Here is a 19,973-nt window from a genome sequence, read left to right as displayed (position 1 = left end):
TATGATACAGACATTAATGAACAACTTAAACTATTGAAGGATGAAAAAGACAGTTCCGCTCTTTCTTGATGTGTGAAGCGAGCGCAACCGGGCATGTGGAGGCTGAGCCCCGCAGGAGACTTGGAATGAAGGCGGATGCAAGGAGACCCCAGCTGAGGCAGGTGCAGCGGAAGTGAATGAAACTCAGTACCTCGTGGACTCTGGCTGGGAGGGAGCTAGAAAGAAGACAGTTCTGGTATTTTTAGACCGATCGACTAAGAAGATGGACTATTTTAAGTATATTATGAAATAGACTTATAGTATGAAATACAGTCATAACAATGTTATAATTTACAACTTTATCATGGCTTTCTTTCATGGTAGCTTTACCTAGGAAAATCCCTGAAAAGACAGAATTGTGAACCGTGCTCATGTATTAGCCAGCATCTAAAAAAATAAATCCAAGATGTTAGATAAAAGATAGAACACAAGTTTAGAAAAAGATAAAGTTTTAATTTTGACCCCCTTCAATGGAAGTATTATACTATGCCTCTGTCCCCCCACAACACGTGTGCAGCGCTCTGTCTTAGCACGTCGTGCAGGCACTGACGTCATCTTCGTACCTGTCCCCTCACCCCATTCCACAGGCAGGCCTGTAAAGAACACCACCATCTTTCTTATTTTTTACTCAGACTCCCCGTCCCTGTGACAATTCCCATCATACAGGAGTCACTCAGGATTTGTTGAACTGAACTGACATTAAGAAGTATAATAGACTTATGCCTCAGGTCATAGGGTAAGATTAGAAACACAGGTTTACAAGTCCCCCGATTAGAGCATACGGTCCAAAGACACAAAATACGTATTAGTGTTTTATAATTACATCTGAATTTTAGAAGGGCTGTATTTTACTTCAGATACTCATAGTATTATGACTATTGAATGAAGATACTTCAGATCAAGGTTACAGGCTTTAGTTACATGTAAAAATGATCACTATATGTATAAAATAATACCCCTGATTATTTCTTCCTGTTATAAATCTCCATTGACACTGGGTAATCATCATCAAAACCTTCAAATATTAATAGTTCTGAGTCCTTATTGCATGTTAAACATGGGGATAAGAATTTTATATTTGCCGTAATCATCAGCAATTTTGTGAGCTATTACTCTCCATGTATAACAAGTGAGGAACATGGCCAGGAGTTGTGTGATTCGTTCAAGTCCACAAAAAGACCTGGCGAGGAGGAGGACTGGAATTTAAACCCGTGTCTTTCCGCCCATAAGCCAATGCTCTTAACCACCATAAGGTGTCCTCTGAAAACTACCTAGAAAATAAAAATAACCGAGCAAAGACCATTTAATAATTATCAGATAAAGAGAAAGCTGTCACAACTTCCCTTTTATATCCAGTTTCCAAATTCTCTCTCCTTTGCCACGCAGGCTCAGAATGTCGTATATGTTTCTTACCCTAAGTTACATGCATGAAGTCGGAGTTTATCAAGTTTGAACAGGAAAAAGATATCTCATCAAAATAAGTCATCAAATGAAGAAACTGGAAACAAGTCTTGGGCGTAGGAGTGCTGAGCCAAACAGTATTCAAAGAGCTCAAACATTTAAAGGCAAGAATTACCGTGTTTGCATAGTCAACCTGGACTGATTCTGGAAAGAGACCAAAGTTCCAGGTGTTTGTGAGCTCTGTGATCCCACTGGCACTGGCCAGTCGGCTCTCCTTTTAATAGCGGTAAGAAGTGACAGAAGACTAGAAACCATGTTCCACCGTGTCCCAAGAAAAGATAGAGGTGGGATTTTCGTAGTTAATATATTTTATAAAAGTGCTTTTTAAACTTATTCCTGCACAGATTGGTCATTATTCAAATAGAAGTAGGGCAATCAGAGAATTAACATGGAGTAGCACGGGCTTTTCTAACCCGTTCCTCATTCCTCACCTGCTCTAGAGCAGTTAATACCAAATTCGTGTAATAGTAGCGATGTGCCGTCTAAAATCAGACACACAGGTGCATGGAATGAAAGGACCCAGTAATAAACCCAAACTTATTTGGTCAGTTTATCTATGACAAAGGAGGGAAGGATATACAATGGGGAAAAGACCGTCTTTTCAATAAATGGTTTTGGGGCAGTGGGTCAGCTCATGCAAAATAACAAAACTGGACCCCATTCTTCACCATATATAAAAGTAAACTCAAAATGGGTTAAAGATCTTAATGTAAGACCTGAAACCATAAATTCCTGAAAGAAAACATAGGCTGTAAATTCCTGGGCATTGGTCTTAGCAATATGGTAGGAGTCTGTCTCCTCGGGCAAAAGCAACGAAAGCAAAAATAAACAAGTGGGATTACGTCAAACTAAAAAGCTTCTGAACAGTGAATAAAACAACTAACAAAACGGAAAGGCAACCCGTGGGATGGGAGATGCCATTTGCAAATGAGGTATCTGAAAAGTGGTGAATATCCAAAGTGTGTAAAGAACTTGTACAGTTCAACGCCAAATTAACAATTCCATTAAAAAATGAGATAACCTCGGGACACCTGGGTGGCTCAGTTGGTTAAGCAGCTGCCTTCGGCTCAGGTCATGATCTCAGCGTCCTGGGATCGAGTCCCACGTCGGGCTCCTTGCTCGGCGGGGAGCCTGCTTCTCCCTCTGCCTCTGCCTACCACTCTGTCTGCCTGTGCTCGCTCGCTCTCTCTCTCTAACAAATAAATAAATTAAAAAAAAAAAAATGAGATAACCTGGGGCGCCTGGGTGGCTCAGTGGGTTAAAGCCTCTGCCGTCGGCTCAGGTCATGATCTCAGGGTCCTGGGATCGAGCCCCGCATCGGGCTCTCTGCTCAGCAGCGAGCCTGTTTCCCTTCCTCTCTCCCTCTCTGCCTGCCTGTCTGCCTACTTGTGATCTCTATCTGATAAATAAAATCTTTAAAAAAAAAAAATGAGATAACCTGAGAGGCATTTTTCCAAAGAAGACCTACAGATGTCTAACAAATACATGAAAAGAGGCTCAACATTACTAGTCCTCAGGGAAATGCAAATCACGACCACAATGATATCACCTTATAACTGTCAGAATAGCGAGTATCGGGAGACAAGAAACAAGTGTGGGCAAGAATGTGGCGGAAAAGGAACCCGCAAGTGCTCCTGATGGGAGTGTCTATTGATGCAGGCACTTCGGAAAAAATTATGAGGTTTCCTCAAAAAATTAAAAATAGAAATACCATATGATCCAATAATTCTGCTACTGAGTATCCAAAGAAAGCAAAAACACTAATTTGAAGAAAAGATACGTGCGCCCCTGCGTTCGCTGCAGTGTTACTGACAGCAGCCAAGCCACGGCAGCAGCCCAGGTGTCCATCAGGAGGTGGACGGGCAGAGGCGTGGTGTGTGTACACACACGCACACACACACACACGTGCGCCCCACAGAATATCACTCAGCCGCAAGAAAGAATGAGATCTTGCCATTGGTGAGACCGTGCTTGACCCTAGACGGCATTATGCCAAAGGAAATAAGTCTGAAAAGTCAGATTCCTTATGATTTCAGGATATTGGAATCTGAAAAACAAAACAAAACACAAATACAGAGAACAGACTTGTGGCTCTACGAGGGTACGGGGAGGGAGGCGTCCGCAAGGGTGGCGCGCTCGAGCCGCGGGAGGCCTCGCTCCGACGGTGAGTGGTGGGTGCACAGCGCAGGGAGGATGGTGGACACTGCAGTGACTCTGTGTGGGGACAGGCGGTAACTATGACGTCTGTAAATGTCAGGTCACTGTAAACTAACGGTATTGTAGGGCACCTTATTTCAATTAGGAAGGACCATCCAATTGGTCTCGTTCATTCGTTCGTTTGCAGCTTGTACTCATTTGCAAGTTCTGATCGATAGTTGTATAATGGTCAGATACTTAATGAGATCCAGTATTTTACTCACTCATATAGGATTAGTGTCATACCAAAGAATTTAATTCATAAATTAGAAGTCTGTTTAGACCTTTTAAAAAAAGTTTCAGGAACACGTCTCTGGCGGACTCCCGTGACCGGGGCAAGAGAGCGTATCCTTGTTGAAAGCAGAGACGGCCCAGGAAGAGAGGGATTAGCCACAGCGGTCAGCGGTCACCCAGGGTGACTGTGTCCGGCCGGCAGCGGGGCCGGCAGAGGGAAGGTGCCGCAGTTTTGCTTCTCCCCGGCTCTGCTGCCAGGAAGTAGACGGCCTCCCGGGTCCTCTCCACAAGTCACCTATTTTTAGAAAGCCAGCTTGCCAGTAACCAGCGTGAGAGGCCCCGGTGTCACCAAGCAGGCGTATTTCCATGAGGGAAGCTTCTGTCTTCTGGGTCGGGGAGCACAGGACAAACGGGGTGCCTTGGGAGGGCCGCTGAAGCGGGTTTTTGGTGAAGGGGGCTTTCCAGAACTGTCGGCAGGCTAGCGGCGAACTGCGGAGCTCTAGACGACGGGGTATTTTCTTTGCAGACACTTCGGGTGGTGGTAACGTGTAAGCAAATCTTCAACCAGAGACCAAACCGGTGACAGTGTTTTCTTGCAAATCTATAAATTAACTGCTTCAGCGACGGCATTTGACTTTCATTCAGTCAATTTATATAACATCTCTTCCCAAAGGCCAATGATAACCAAAATTTTTTTAAAAGATACATGTGCGTGTGTGTGTGTATATATGTTTTATACACACATGTTTTATGTTTATGTTTTCTTTTCTCTCCATTTTTCCCACATGTATATGGAATCTGGCGGGTAGGTTATACCTTGAATACAGGCAGGAGAGAGAGAGCCTCAGGTACCCAAATGGCTTGCAGAATGAGACACAATCATTTTCCCTTGACTTAGTGGCTGCCAGGAAGAAATACGGACTAGGTCCAATATTTAGGTGTTCTTTTCTTTCTGTCAGAGACCAAGTGGGAGACTGAGTTGCCAGGTTTTTGAAGTCTATCACAAGATTTTGTTTTTTTCAAAATATATAGCTGATGTAGTCCCAAGGCAGTAATTACGAGTTGACGTAGAGAAGTAAAGACACAATGAGAACCAAGAAAATAAATCACTTTTTAAAAAAGATTAATTTTAGAGAGAGTGAGCGAGCATGGGGGAAGGGGCAGATGGAAAGGGAGAGAGAGAATCTTAAGCAGAGCCCCACTGAGTGCAGAGCCTGATGCAGGGCTCGGTCTCATGACTCTGAGATCGCGACCTGAGCCGAAATCAGGAGTTGGATGCTTAACCGAGTGAGCACCCAGGCGCCCCAAATCACTTTTTAAATCAACGGGTCGGGTCCATTCAAAAAGCCCAGAATCACATGCAACTGATGAATCACAAAATTAACCCCTGAAATTAATAATATACTCTATGTTAACTACCTTGCCTTTAAATAAAAAAACACAGAAAAATAAACAAATAATTCCTTTAAAAAAAAAAGATCCCAGAATCAGTATGAACACTTGAGAACACTAACTTTTCTTTGATAGACATTTACCAGTGAGCTCTATTGGGAGGACTGTATTAACTATGTTCACATAGATATTAAAACTTTATTAATGGCATGTTATCAAAGGCATCACATACATGATGTAAAGCAGAAATACTAAAATGTGCACAAACTGCTGACTTATCCTAAAGCGGACACGGACGCATGGACGCAGAAGGACGTGCTACGGATGACCGGCGTGCTTCCAACTGCCGTCTGTTCTTCTGTAACTGTGGGTCACAATTTACAGATAAAAATTGTGAGCCACCTGTCCTACGTGTAACACTGATCTGAATACTAAGGAGGGAAGATCTGCAAAACGTATGATACATGGTCTTTTTCCTCCAAAACCTTGTCATCTAGCCAGCGAGGTGGGGCTAAGACGACCTCCAGTCATAGAAGCATGAGGGCAGTCAGCATCGGAAGCCGCGAGAAGGGGGGGGGAGGACAGCCTCCTCGTGGGGGTGAGCACAGCCTCCACATGGAGGGCTGTGGATCTCAGGACGGAGAAGCCGAACAAAACGTCAGGAGCCCTAAGGACGGATAATTCGTGTTTACTAGTAACAGAGTAAATGAGTTCTACTTAATGACAGTGTCCATTCAGGAGGGACAAAAATACTTTGTATTTAGTGAGACAAAAATCTGGGACAGCTAGGGGGGTAGCGGATAATGCAGAAAAATCTAAAACAAGTGAATGAGGCTAAATTACCACAGAAAGAGTCTATCTGTTAAGGTTTTAATTTATTTTTCTCTAATGGAAAAGAAATATGTGAACTTGCTTGACTGAAGATACTCTGACCCTAATATAATGGATGAATGAGAGTAGGACAGCAGTGTCAGAAATGGGTATCCAGTGCATGTCACGCATGACTCCCTTGTTCTCTGTCTTTTCTGTCCCCCCATGGATGTACATATGCGTGTATACACATGTATTATGCACATATACATCTATGTGCATGTGTCTATATGCATACCTATAGGAAATGTTGTATTTAACATGTGTGATATATATGAGTATATATTAATATATATGGTATATCTGATCTCCTTGATATCTATCTGAGGTTTATGACACCTGGGTTGCCTGAGCCAGTATTGGTCCGAGCTCATGTTTTTTTTTTTTTTTTTTTGGTAGATCATATCCCAACACATATGTGATTTTTTGAAAATTGAAATACTTTAAAAATAAATCCATTTTATCTATCCACCAAAATGACAGACCTAGTTTTCTGTCAATATATATATTTATTTCAAATAGATCTTTTTTTTGGCATCCCCCTTTCATTTTCGTTAGTGTCCCTGTTTGATGACGTCAGATGGAGATCCTCAAAACCCACAAGATTGATATTCTGAACAAAACAGGTAGACTGAAAACGGAGAAGACAGGAATGAACATTCCATTAGAAAAAGCAATAGAAGGACTGACTAGAAGGAGAGGGTGAGCGGAGGAGAGTACCCAGGGCTCCAACCGAAACCGCTAGAAATGGCGGCAGAACGCCGCAAGTTTGGAAAGCTGGAAGTTTTCAGAAGACAAAGAAAAGTTACACGAAGTTCTTTTGGCTTCAAAGCCCCATCATACTTCCATATGACGATAATCTTAACTTGTTTCCACTAAACGCATCTGAACTGTGTAAGTTTCCGTCTCTCTATTAATTTAGGCCTTTCTCTTCTGAAGGTTAATTTGTGACCATATGTGGACCGATGCGTTTAGCTGAGTAAGTAGAGACCTTACGAGTGTCTGAAATACCGACTTCTGCGAAGAGGAACTTAGAGACCGTTGCTGTGCAGGTGAGAAACGAAGGCCAAGGAAGTTACGGGGGTTGCTCTGGGTCCCACAGGAAATAGTGATGAGTGATACTTGCGTAGCTTGGAGTGGGTACTGCTCTGTGCTTAGTGGACCCTGCATACTGACTGATTTCACCTCACAGCAAAACAGAAGGTGAGAACTGCATTACTGCCCCCCTCGCTGTCTGGTGGGAGACTAAGGTTCAGAGAGGCTAAGACGTAACTCAAGGTTGCACAGCAACAAGTAGAAGAACTGGGGTTTGAGTCTTTGACCGACTGGACTATCGTGCTAGCCCCAAAGGAAGAGTCAAGAAAACCAACTGCTGTAGTTTTTCGTTCTGAAGATTAAGTACACACGTACACATGTTTAGATGGGGGCTTTAGTTCTCACCCGCGTGGTGAGAACAAGCATTTGTTCTACCTACATTGATATACTCATTAGTTCAGCCCATCCAAACTCAAATACTTGTACCTAAGGATGTGCTTACAAAAGATGTTATAAGAATCTCTTTAAGGAAGGGCAAGCCTCTATCTTTGAGATCCCCTACATAGCCTACAAATAACAAAATCTGGAAATAAAAGGAGAAAATTAAAGCTCAGTGGTAGGCATTCCAATATCTCCAGTCAAGGAGGCTCACTGGGAAAAACATTCTCAAGCTTACACGCAATTTCCTGCTAGTTAAGAATAAACAGCAAACAAAACTTCTAAAAGGTTTTCCTACTATCATCGTGAAAAGAAACATTGAAATTATGTTTACAAATGTTCTTCTTCATAACGATAGCACAGTCTAGCTACGTGTTTGGAATATTCAAATACTCTACCTAAGGATTGCTATTTAATGGAAAGAATTTTAAATGAATGCTATCCTATTTTTGTTGCGGGGTATGTTACTATTCCTATGCACTGAATCACAATTAAAACAACTTACATCTTTTCAAAACAAAGTAAAACGGAGAACCTTATACATTTGCCAAAACCTTGAACAACAAGGTTTTACAGAAACATAGAAACATATTTCTTAAATTAAAATATGCTAATATAATCGCAAGCACTGACAGATGTAATTATTTTTGAGCTGGAATGTCAACAGTGTCTTCATAGACCTCAGCAAAAGCCTTTGGTGGAGTAGGAAAGGGATCGTCTGCGTACGGGAAAAGTGGGGGCACAACTGCCTCTGGCATTGGGTGAGGTAGAGAAGGGCTCATCTAGGTCTTGGTGAAGAGCGACAGCTGCATTTCCACCTTCCCCACCTTGGACGGGAGGGGCACGGGATTGAGTGGATCTTACGAAGCGTGAGGGCACAGCTGCATTGTCCCCTTTCACGTTAGCGACTCTGCGTCAAACTTCCTATAGTCGCTATTGCAATATTGTTTCACGCTTTAGCTCAGGAATGTTACAAAACAAAAGAGTGAGAAATGAATACTCTAGAAAAAGAAGAAAAGGGGTCAGATTGGCTAGAGGAATTGAATAGAGGAATTGAAGTCTTGAGGCAATTACATATAATAAAAAATGAAATAATTCTCTGGACAAAGAAAGGAGAAAGATTTCCCTAATTTTAAATGCAGTTACTATGAAAGAATTAAATGTCTATTGTTTTAAATAAAAATCCTCTTAATCTTGTTTCCTTTTAAGTTCATGTTGTGAATTTTTACTGTTTCCTTAGTAATTTTCTGTTATAACCATTAATTTGGTTTTTTTATACTTTTCATTGCGCAACTACATAAAAACTTAGGACATTTATCAGACAGCATTTAAAACTCGTTTATCTTCTCACACTTATTTTGTCTCCTCCTTTCTATTTTGGCCGTGTGCATGCCAAAAATCATGATTTTTATACTTGATAAAACTTTAAGGCAAAACTTTCTCATAACTTATTCCACTCATTATGATAAATAAATACAGATCTCTATTTGAATTAGTGAAGCATGCCAAACAAAAAATATTGAAACGTATTGCAAACTGATTTCATGCATTATTTTATTAGTAGACGTATTGTATCACATGTCTCTTTAAACCCGTTAAGTTTGTTACTCTAAACTTTCGCATCTTTGACACAGTACGACTTAGCGTGCTTTTCCGCATGGGACACTTAGCTGGATAAAACAAAATGTCACTGACAGACACAGGGCTGGAAGGACACAAAGAAACAATGCAATGAAATTACTTAATTTCACAGGTAATACATCAGAGCTACCAAGATATTTACTATTACCGTCTTACAAACAAAGTAGCGTTTGAAAACTAGACGGAACTCCTCCGGCATTGGACTCCCTGCTCTCATTACAGAGTCTAGTCTGAGGCCCTGAAGGCATTTGAATGTCCTGTTCTCAGACCCCCTCTGAAGTTCTGCAGGTCACTCCTGGCGCCTCACAGGCTGCTGGAACGCGGCTCGAATGCCTGCAATTTCGGGAATTTAATTCCTAGGGAACCCACTGATTTTTTAAGACCTCACATTTAACAAAAAAACACTTTACTAAAGGAACCTTATACTTCAGATTTCACGAATTAATCCTGATCCCGAGGCTGGGCTGAGGCCGTAGGGAAGGGCGGGGACGTGGGCAGGAGAGCCCGAGCGGCAGGGACGGAGGGCCAGGTTGTAAACGCGTCCCCTCGCGGGCAGCGCGGAGAACAGGTGTCACGTTCCCGCTCGGCGCCTCCCGCTCCCACGGCCCGGTCCTCCCGCACACGCGCTTCCAGCTCTCCGTGGGGCCGCTCAGGGCTGGCATGCAGGGCGGAAGCGAAGCCCACAGACACGACCGGGTCCCTGTGGCACCGAGCGTGGCATTTACATCCCTCCCTCGGGACAGGGACAGGGACAGGGACAGGGACAGGGCGCAGCACCACTGTCTCCCCACCCGTGCGGCCGAGCCGCTCCCCGTCTGCTGCTGTGTCGGTTGGAGCGGGGGTGCCGGAGACTGTCCCCGCCCGACTGTGACACATGCTGCCGTGGGAGCCCCTGCTGCACACTCTGTCTCGTTTGCCCTCGGGCCACAGTTGTGAGCTACAGAAGTCTCTCAACGCTCCTCAACTCGACATTTGAAACTTCCACACGGACTGCGTCGAAGCGACACCTCCAGTGTGTGAAGGAGCACGTGTGATTTTTAAAACTTAGGTGGGACCTTATAATTAGCCTGTTAACCTCAAGCTCTCTTGGTTGTTTTTAACGGCCTGCATACCTGTGGATTCCAGTTCTGTATTCCAATACTTTTACTATTTTCCTGCTCTGCATTTCTTGTGGGCATATTTCCTCTATGTTTCTTTAAATTTGAAAAATACATTGACAGGGTATAGCCCAGAAAAGAATCTTGCAGAAATCCAAAGGACAATTCCCTTCAGAGTGACATAACCTTTGGTGATGGTTATTCAACAAATTCCCGATATGTCCTGTGACTAGACACCTGAGACCCTGCCCAATGCCATGTTCGAAGAGCCCTAGGCTGCCTTGGACAAAACGCTGCCGCTGTAATCATTGATCACCAGACATGGATGCTCAGCTCTGAACATTATTTCCTAAGATAAATTTGGCAGAGTTAAACATCGTAGGAAGGCTTCCGTGGGATATATAATGAAAAGCCTCCCTGAAGCATACTTTAAAAGAGGAAAATCATCAGCCTTACAGGATCGAAGACAAACATTCTGAACTTCAGTATTTCAACACACCTATTATGACAAGAGCTGTATTTAAAAAAACAAAGACAAAAGCAAACGTCTAATATACATTCTGCTTCTACTGTTACCGTAATATTTGGGGGGAAGCAATTAAAAAAAAGATATTCTTACCCCAAAGGCTGGGAGCCTCGGTAGGCTGGGGGGCGACGGAGTCATTGTTCACAGAATCCAGCGACGTTACGTTGTTCGTCAAATCAAGGGGCGTCATGCTGCCCCCAGAGCTGACCAGGACGGGTGCCTCATCCGTAGACTCAGCTATGACTGTGTTATGCACGGATTCTTCCAACGGAAGGTCATGCGCTGGGAAAAAACACCATGAAAATGCGGCACCGTCGTCGGCCGGTCGTACACACACAGAGCAAGGCCCAGCGCCTGGGTTAAGAGGCGGAGACATCAGGGCGCCCGCGTGGCTCAGCCAGGGTCCCGGGTCGGGGGTCCAGGCCCGGCGCTGGGCTCCCTGCTCAGGGCGGAGCCTGCCGCCCCCCCGCTCCCCCTGCTTGTGCTGTTTCTCCCTAAATAAATAAATAAAATCTTAAAAAAAAAAAAAAAAGAAAAAAGAAGGAGAAAGAAAGGGCGGAGGGGGAGGAGGAAGGGGGGCAGATGGAGAAGGGGGGGTCGACGTCTGCAGACACCAGTGGGCGGAGACTCTTGGCGGGGGGCTCGCCGGGGAGCCCCGTGGGTTCCGTGCTCGGGGGGGGGTCGGTTTCAAGGTTCCGTCCGTCCGCCCCTCCGTCTCTCCGTCCGTCCGTCCGTCCGTCCCTCCGTCCGTCCGTCCCTCCGTCCCTCCGTCCGTCCGTCCGTCCGCCCCTCCGTCTCTCCGTCCGTCCGTCCGTCCGTCCGTCCCTCCGTCTCTCCGTCCGTCCGTCCCTCCGTCCCTCCGTCCGTCCGCCCCTCCGTCTCTCCGTCCCTCCGTCCCTCCGTCCGTCCGTCCCTCCGTCCCTCCGTCCCTCCGTCCCTCCGTCCGTCCGTCCCTCCGTCCCTCCGCCCCTCCGTCCCTCCGTCCCTCCGTCCCTCCGTCCGTCCGTCCGTCCGCCCCTCGGTCCCTCGGTCCCTCCGTCCCTCCGTCCCTCCGTCCCTCCGTCCATCCGTCCCTCCGTCCCTCCGTCCGTCCGTCCGTCCGTCCCTCCGTCCGTCCGTCCCTCCGTCCCTCGGTCCCTCGGTCCCTCCGTCCCTCCGCCCCTCCGTTCGTCCGTCCCTCCGCCCCTCCGTCCCTCCGTCCCTCCCTCCGTCCCTCCATCCGTCCCTCCGTCCGTCCGTCCGTCCCTCCGTCCCTCCGTCCGTCCGTCCGTCCGTCCCTCCGTCCGTCCGTCCCTCCGTCCCTCCGCCCCTCCGTCCCTCCGTCCCTCCGTCCCTCCGTCCCTCCCTCCCTCCGTCCGTCCCTCCCTCCCTCCGTCCGTCCGTCCCTCCGTCCCTCCGTCCGTCCGTCCCTCCCTCCCTCCGTCCCTCCGTCCCTCCGTCCCTCCCTCCCTCCGTCCGTCCCTCCCTCCCTCCGTCCGTCCGTCCCTCCGTCCCTCCGTCCGTCCGTCCCTCCCTCCCTCCGTCCCTCCGTCCCTCCGTCCCTCCGTCCCTCCGTCCGTCCGTCCCTCCGTCCCTCCGTCCCTCCATCCCTCCGTCCGTCCCTCCGTCCCTCCGTCCCTCGGTCCCTCCGTCCCTCCGTCCCTCCGTCCGTCCGTCCCTCCGTCCCTCCGTCCGTCCGTCCCTCCGTCCCTCCGTCCGTCCCTCCCTCCCTCCGTCCCTCCGTCCCTCCGTCCCTCCGTCCCTCCGTCCCTCCGTCCCTCCGTCCCTCCGCCCCTCCGTCCCTCCGTCCCTCCGTCCCTCCGTCCGTCCGTCCCTCCGTCCCTCCGTCCCTCCGTCCCTCCGTCCCTCCGTCCGTCCGTCCCTCCGTCCCTCCGTCCCTCCGTCCCTCCCCCAGCTCGTGTGCACAGGGGCGCACGCACACTCGCACTCAAATAAATACCAAAAAAAAAAAAAAGTGCGGACTTCTAGGAATTTTAGTCACATGGCTGTTAAATGAGTGAACAGTAAATGTTCATATTTATCCGTATCATTTAATAAGATCACATTTCTGTGAGTAACTTTGTAGTTCTTGGTTAAAAAAGGTAACCGTCAACGCTTAAGGCAATCCTGGAACAAATTTCATGCTCAGGTAAAACTGATTGACTTTAGGTGGTAGGTTCCAAAGAACGACTTGTCTTCAAACTATTATAAATCTAAGGGATTTCAGCAGTCCTATCCTTATGCTTACATTGTACTACCATGTTCTCAGGAAAGAAAATTAAATAATGTAACCTAAAATAAATCTATGGAAATAAGTTCCTCTACACATTTCTTTTCTGTTCCTTTTTTTTTTTTTTAAGTTGACACAGTGACTCATTTTTTTTATCAGGTTTAGTGGGTGGTAATGTCTCTTCATCTGCGTGGCTGAAGCGAAAATCTAGGTGAGCTTGAACATCCTTTAAGATGGGTCATTCTTGAAAGAATGCCTGTGGATGAAGTAAAATGAGGTGCAGACGACTTACCTGAGTCCTCACAGGTGCTCCTGCATTGTTCCAGGGACATAAAGTTGTTTTGATTGCCGAGGCACCCGCCATACTTGAAATCCTCACACTTCTTTGTCTCGTTGTTATAAAAATACCTAGTCATATAACCGCGACAGAGTCCACTGTCTTCATCCAAAAAGCAGTAATCTGGCTTTTCTGGAAATCACCAAAATGTCAGAAAGCAAGATACTTTTTTGTGAATATGAATTATGCTGGGTGAATGTACAAAACAACTAAGTTGAAGTTATTTAAAGAGTAAACATGGAAAGTTAAAAGTACAAGGTAAAAATGAAACTTTATCCACAGCTGCACAATATTAAAATTGTCCACTATGTCTGTTGGGACGTTTAGAATAAGGAAGATGTATCTATTACTCACGTTGTTGCTACTGGAATTTCAAGCTCTAAATTTCTCAACATAAATTAATAGGGCACCAACTATTAACTATTTCATGAGTAAAAAGAGTAAAAGATATTGTTATTTTACCCTTGGTTTGAAAGAAATATTCAAAAATTCATAATATTACAAAATATCATGGCAAAATTTTGGTTCCATTTTTTTTTTAGGCCTACATGCATTGACATTTAGGAAAGGTCTAGGAATATTTCATATTTTTCAAGTGTAGACTCTCGTTAGGGAAAGAAGTGTAATGTGTTGCTTCCTTACAATGGTTTCAATTTTTAAAAATTTTGGAGTAGGAGCTTTGAGGCTTCTGGAAGCTTTCATGGCTATTCTTAGAGTTCCTGAATTCTTACGCTGGAGTCTGTATTAGGTGACATCCTCTGCCTCTGTGTCTCCTGTTTTTCTTCTTCCCAGCACTGGAGTGACTCCAACAGTGCAAAGGCAGAAAGGAAATACATGTTCAGGGATTGGAGAGGCTTTTGAAAAAAATCTAATGCCCATTCTTTGATAGTGGTCCAAGCCAGATTAAACACAGCTGTCGCAGAAGTTGTGCCACTGTGATCTACATTACAAGCCTTGTCTACATGCACACTCTGTAAAGAGGAGAATTAAACTTATTTTCAAAATGGTGATTGCAAGATATAGGGAGCTTGAATTGGGCGAGGCCCCCATCTCCCCACTTTTCCCCTGCAACTATATTATCAGAGTGGCAAAAATGAACTGTCGTGTCCTTTTACATTTTAAAGCAACTTGTTCTATCTCAAGGAAGCAACACTCAGGAGGGTTTTACTCTAAAAAGTGTATATTTAATAACGATTTCTGCAATAATCGCAAACCTTCAGGCGGGCTGATCTCCTAGGAAGGCATTGTTTTATTAAATAAACATCCTATTTTCATGTAGTATAAAATATCTATCTTCTATAACTTCTCAAATTACCAGTTTGAAAGTTATTTTGTTTATTGTTTATTGCCTCTTGTTTCTCAAGGTGAATGTTACTATCATCACCATATTGGCCATTTGTGGCTAAGCATAATTTATGGGACAAGGAAAAAAAACAATTCTTTAAATTTTTGTAATACTTTTTTACAAGAGACTGAGTAAAAGATACATTCAGTTGCTATCATTTTTATTTGTTTTGGCCTTAGTATGTACTTCGTAGGAAATTTTAAATCATCCTAACAGAGAATATGAGAATTCTATGTTTAACGAAAAGGAGTAGGTAAAATCTGTTGCATATAAAGAATACAGAACTACAGGGTATTACGCTGAGGAATTATTAAGAAACGGGAAGTTGCTATTAACTATGAGGCCCCATTCTAAGGACATAAGTTTATTTTAAGATGAACTTGAAATTGCACACTTGTAAAATAATTCTACTCGGGCCTACTGTTTAAAATAAGGTTACAAATCAGGAAATTCATGCCCCATATTTCCCAGGTAAAGTAACACTCGTACTAAATCGGAAACACCATCCTTGCTCTAGACTGAGTCTCGGTTAAAACACAGAACACAGATTTTTAGCGAGAAACAAACTTCCACTGGCCACATTAAGTTTTACTATTAACTTCCGTTTGAGGCTGCACACTTGACAATTGTCCTAAACCGAACTATTTCAAAGAGGCTGTCTCTGTAGCTGTCCCAGTGTTGACACTGAGAAGCCTATCACGAAGTTAGACTGAAGCGGGTATGCTTCGAGGTCTCATTAGAGGTCTTTATTCTCTCATACGCATGTATAAGATCAGTTAAGAAGGAGAGAAGAGGAGCTCCTAACTGGGGCACTAATTACACGTCTACCTTACGGCCCTGGGACCACCTGCTAAGCCCAGCGACTTTCCAGCCCACCTCCCTGGCTCTTGACAAATGTGTTCATTCAAGTCGCCTCTTGATCTTTCTCCTGCTCTGACCCAGCAATCTCCCATCCTGGGGTCTCCTGCTTACTGTCACATTTCCTATAAATGCTCAAGTCGCACTCTACAGACTGGGGATTCTGGAGGCGTGGTGATCTCGCTGAGCAAAGCAATGTAATGAACCGAGTAGGTCATGAACAAAACCGAGGACACCTTGTCTTGCTCCTGAATACCACCGCTATTCTAGGATGATTAAGAAATCCATAAACCTACATGGAATGGAGAACATTCTTACCTTGTATCTAAGGAAATGTTATATTTTTTGTCTTAATCCAGTTAATGCCAATCTGACAAAGCTCCTAAAAATGTTGATTTAGAACTTGTTAAAGGTAAAAGGGCTCTGTTTCCCTTAATGTGCTCATTTTATAGTCAGGGAAATAGGCATTCCAATGGCAGAAGTGATTCTTGTAGTTGGTAGCAGAGGCATGCCCCTTTGCCCACCATAGACGTCTTCCTCACACCTACTAATTCATACTGCGCTTTATAATGTATATGGTTACTTTTTATACGCTGTCAATTTTTGACTGTGTGGAGCCAATAACTTTGGTAAAAATAAAATACTGCATTTTTGGAAAAATATAACTTAATTGAATTAGTAGAAGAAAAAGAATGATTGAATTCCAAATCATTACATATACATTAAATAGCATAATTTTATAATTAGTTTTATCTGCATACAATTTTTTCTTAATTTCACATTTTTTTAAAAATACCCTAACATTTAAGTATTGGTACTTCTTTTTATGAAGATATCATCTTTTACTTGGTGGATGAAACCCACTATTTGTAAATATCCTGCATTCTTTGATACCGCAGATAACGAGTTTCATTTAATTGGGACATGGAACATTTCTGTAAAGATTAATTCAATATTTATAGAAAGTTATTTTAAAATTTATAAATAAATACATCCACTGATCATGTTTGTACAAACCTTGCCACTGAATTTATTTTATAAATTTTGATTCCAAAGTCTAGTAAGTCTTAAGTTTAGCAGCCTCAAAAGCTTTCAACTTTTTCTCACACATTTTAATCGATGTCAGAAAAATTAAAATGCACTTTGAATTCTGTGACTCATTTCCCAAGTTAAATAATTTGATCTCTTTGTTCAGTTCTTCTCATTCAAAAGAAAATGACCTAAATGGTAGTTGGACCATCAGTTTCTAGACCTTTACTAAAAGGAATGTATTTCTTAATCTGCTGATATTTTTTCATGTGCTAATATAACACATTAATCAGAAAATTATTTAATATAAATCTAAATTTAAAACCGATAAATAATTTAAATCACAAGATAAAAGCGTGCACACAGAGTGAATGATGTCGGTGAGAGCAACCGCTGATTGCCGCGCATCTCCGTTCACTGCCGCGGACGGACTGGGACAGCTCGGAGACATGGACCAGCTCGGGGAACCACTGGGTATACCTTGCGGAAGACGCACAGTGCTGAGATTATCAAGGGACTGGGATCTGAGAACTAAAGTAAGGTTAGCAGCATCTAAATTACTGCTCAGGAGATGGTAAAATACCATGTGCGTGGCTGTGGGATTTGGCTGATCTAATACTAAATACCATGCTGCATCAGAAGGAGAGTACAGTGTTCGAAGACTTCCCTACCAAATATCATGTACGTTATTTTAAGTTTTTCATTATATTGATACAAAATAAAACACAGTTTCAAAGATCATATAGATTTATGATGAACTCCATATCCAAAAAAAGTAAGAATCGAATTTCTAAGCGTCTTACGTAAATTCTAATTAGCATATAAGTGAATGCTTACCTTTTTCTAATTGTAAATGTGTCCTTGTCTTTGGATAAACTGCAAGAAAAAACAGTATGTGCATCAGTTACAACAATATATATAAATTATATATAAATTTCAATTTAACAAACTAGGATGATGTATTTATTGCCATTAAAATTCTTACACAAAATGTCAACAAGTAGCTTACATTTCTTATTTTCTTTAAAGATTAAATAATTTTGATTTTTATAAATATGAGGCTATCTACACTTTAACATAATAATGTCTTAAAACCAGGGCCGAAGGTTTCTAACACACTGACGAAAGTAAGAATTCGTGGTGAACTACAACTGCTATTCAAAAGACCTGTGACCGAAAATCACTAAGGTAATGTGAAATACGGAGGTAATCCCGGCAGCGCACTTTGCATATCAGAACAGGTCATTTCCACAGAGAAGTGGCAGTAGGGCAAGAAGAAACCAGAATCGTCTCCTTTCCTGATTCCTTCCCGGCTGCTTTGCTTCAACCCAATCACAAGTTTTATTATGATTTCTAAGTATGGAAGAGAAAGGAAGCGAAAAATATCTGTGACATATTTTTCGGTTTAACCGCAAAGAATTAATGGAATTACTCCACTCAAGAACTAGAACGCTGCTTGTCTTTGACCCACTATATTCAAGTATAGATTCTAAGTTCTAATGTAAATGAATAGTAATGAAATGCAAATCAGTACAATATGTGAAGCTTTAATTTGCTCATGTGAAAATTAGGAAGGCTGAGTGATGTTTGTTGTACAATGACTTGTTTTGCAGAGAAAAGCCTTGGTCAAGGCAGTTTATAATTAGTTGTATAGCCGGAGAGATAGGGGTTGGGGGAATAAGTTGGTTTATATGCCCTTTCAGCCAAAAATCAACAGTTAGGGGGCACCTGGGTGGCTCAGTGGGTTAAAGCCTCTGCCTTCGGCTCAGGTCATGATCCCAGGATCCTGGGATCGAGCCCCGCATCGGGCTCTCTGCTTGGCAGGGAGCCTGCTTCCTCCTCTCTCTCTGCCTGCCTCTCTGCCTGCTTGTAGTCTCTGCCTGTCAAATAAATAAATAAAATCTTTTTAAAAAAAATCAACAAGTTAGGTTATTCTTTGCAGAATAAAACATCTTTGAAAGAGAAGGTAATCAGGCCTCTTTTTAAAAATTTCCTATGCTTTATTAAATAGTCTTTAAAAATATATATATACAGTATTTTAAATATTAAGGAAACCTCAGGGTCTTTCTCCTTGTGAATAACCAACTGTCAATGCGTTTCAGTTAGATAGTGAATTGTCATAATAAGCTTATATTGAAATATTTTAATGCACAATTAACTTGTTTCAGTTTTAATTTATGAGGGCAAAGAAGGAATATATACAGGTAAATATTACATCAGACTAGAGTGCTAAATAATCATTTTTACTGTTTTGCCTACTGACAGTAGCCGTTGGATAGGAACAGAGAAATGCTTGATTTCAGTGTTCATGCAATATTAAGAGAGATAACTTGTTTGTTTTCTGATTCCATTCCAAGTTGGATTAATTTAGCTGGCGTACATGTGAACTAACTCAAATATTTGTTTTGGCATGCTGGAATTTAAATATATTTGTGATAGCAGTGATTATCTTTGAGGATTCTGAAAATAACATGGATACCCTATTTAATTGGTATTTATGCCAACCAGCTTTATTTTTTTAACCAGATTTATTTAATTAATATTATGTCAGTATGAAGAAATAGATAAATTTTATAGCAAATAATCCAAATTATCTTTTCCTAGATTTATTTAGAGCATAACATATGTGAATTCACATTTTAAATATCTTATTATGATTATAATATAATTAAGATCTAACTAATTGGTAATTACATAACACATTTTAGTAATTTTACTAACCCCCTATTCTTTCTGCATCTTTTTCTCTTATATTGAGGACCAAAGAGTAAGAGCTTAAGACTAACTTTTTTTTTTAAGATTTTATTTATTTATTTGACAGAGACAGAGGTTACAAATAGGCAGAGAGGCAGGCGGAGAGAGAGGAGGAAGCAGGCCCCCTGCTGAGCAGAGAGCCCGATGCGGGGCTCGATCCCAGGACCCTGAGATCATGACCTGAGCCGAAGGCAGAGGCTTTAACCCACTGAGCCACCCACGTGCCCTAAGACTAACTTTTAATGATCCTTATTTGTTGAAGTCGGCCTAGAAACTATTCTAAGCGGGGGGGGGGGGAAGGACTGTATGGTCAGAAGATTCTCATTATGACTGAATAGGTCTTCATGGTTCCAAACAAAACGTGAAATAATAAAGTTAAAGAGAAAGAAGGAATATTAACATGTTCTTTTAACATGTTCTAATTCCCTATGGGGAAAATTCCCATCTAAACCCCCCACGAAAAGCCACAAGTCACAACTAGTCCAGCCCGTAAAACAGCAGGCAGTGTAAGC

The 19,973-nt window shown here is 42.9% G+C and overlaps 1 protein-coding gene across 3 annotated transcripts in view; it reads right to left on the bottom strand.

The window, feature by feature from the left end:
• The window catches only part of TFPI (tissue factor pathway inhibitor), a 68,638-nt gene that overhangs the window by 9,344 nt on the left and 39,321 nt on the right, over positions 1-19,973 (bottom strand). For all 3 annotated transcript variants that reach the window (XR_013966567.1, XM_080798936.1, XM_080798935.1), the window contains 3 exons: positions 17,545-17,583; positions 13,431-13,607; positions 11,023-11,211 (listed from right to left, as the gene is read on the bottom strand). Coding sequence is in view for 2 of the 3 variants with exons in the window: in XM_080798936.1 (XP_080655062.1) it covers positions 11,023-11,211; positions 13,431-13,607; positions 17,545-17,583 (405 nt within the window). In the remaining variant the exon portion in view is untranslated. The remainder of the gene's footprint in view (positions 1-11,022; positions 11,212-13,430; positions 13,608-17,544; positions 17,584-19,973) is intronic.

Source organism: Martes martes, assembly GCF_963455335.1.
Source record: "Martes martes genome assembly, chromosome: 3".
Classification (NCBI taxonomy): domain Eukaryota; kingdom Metazoa; phylum Chordata; class Mammalia; order Carnivora; family Mustelidae; genus Martes; species Martes martes.
This window is presented reverse-complemented; position numbering and strand designations above follow the sequence as displayed.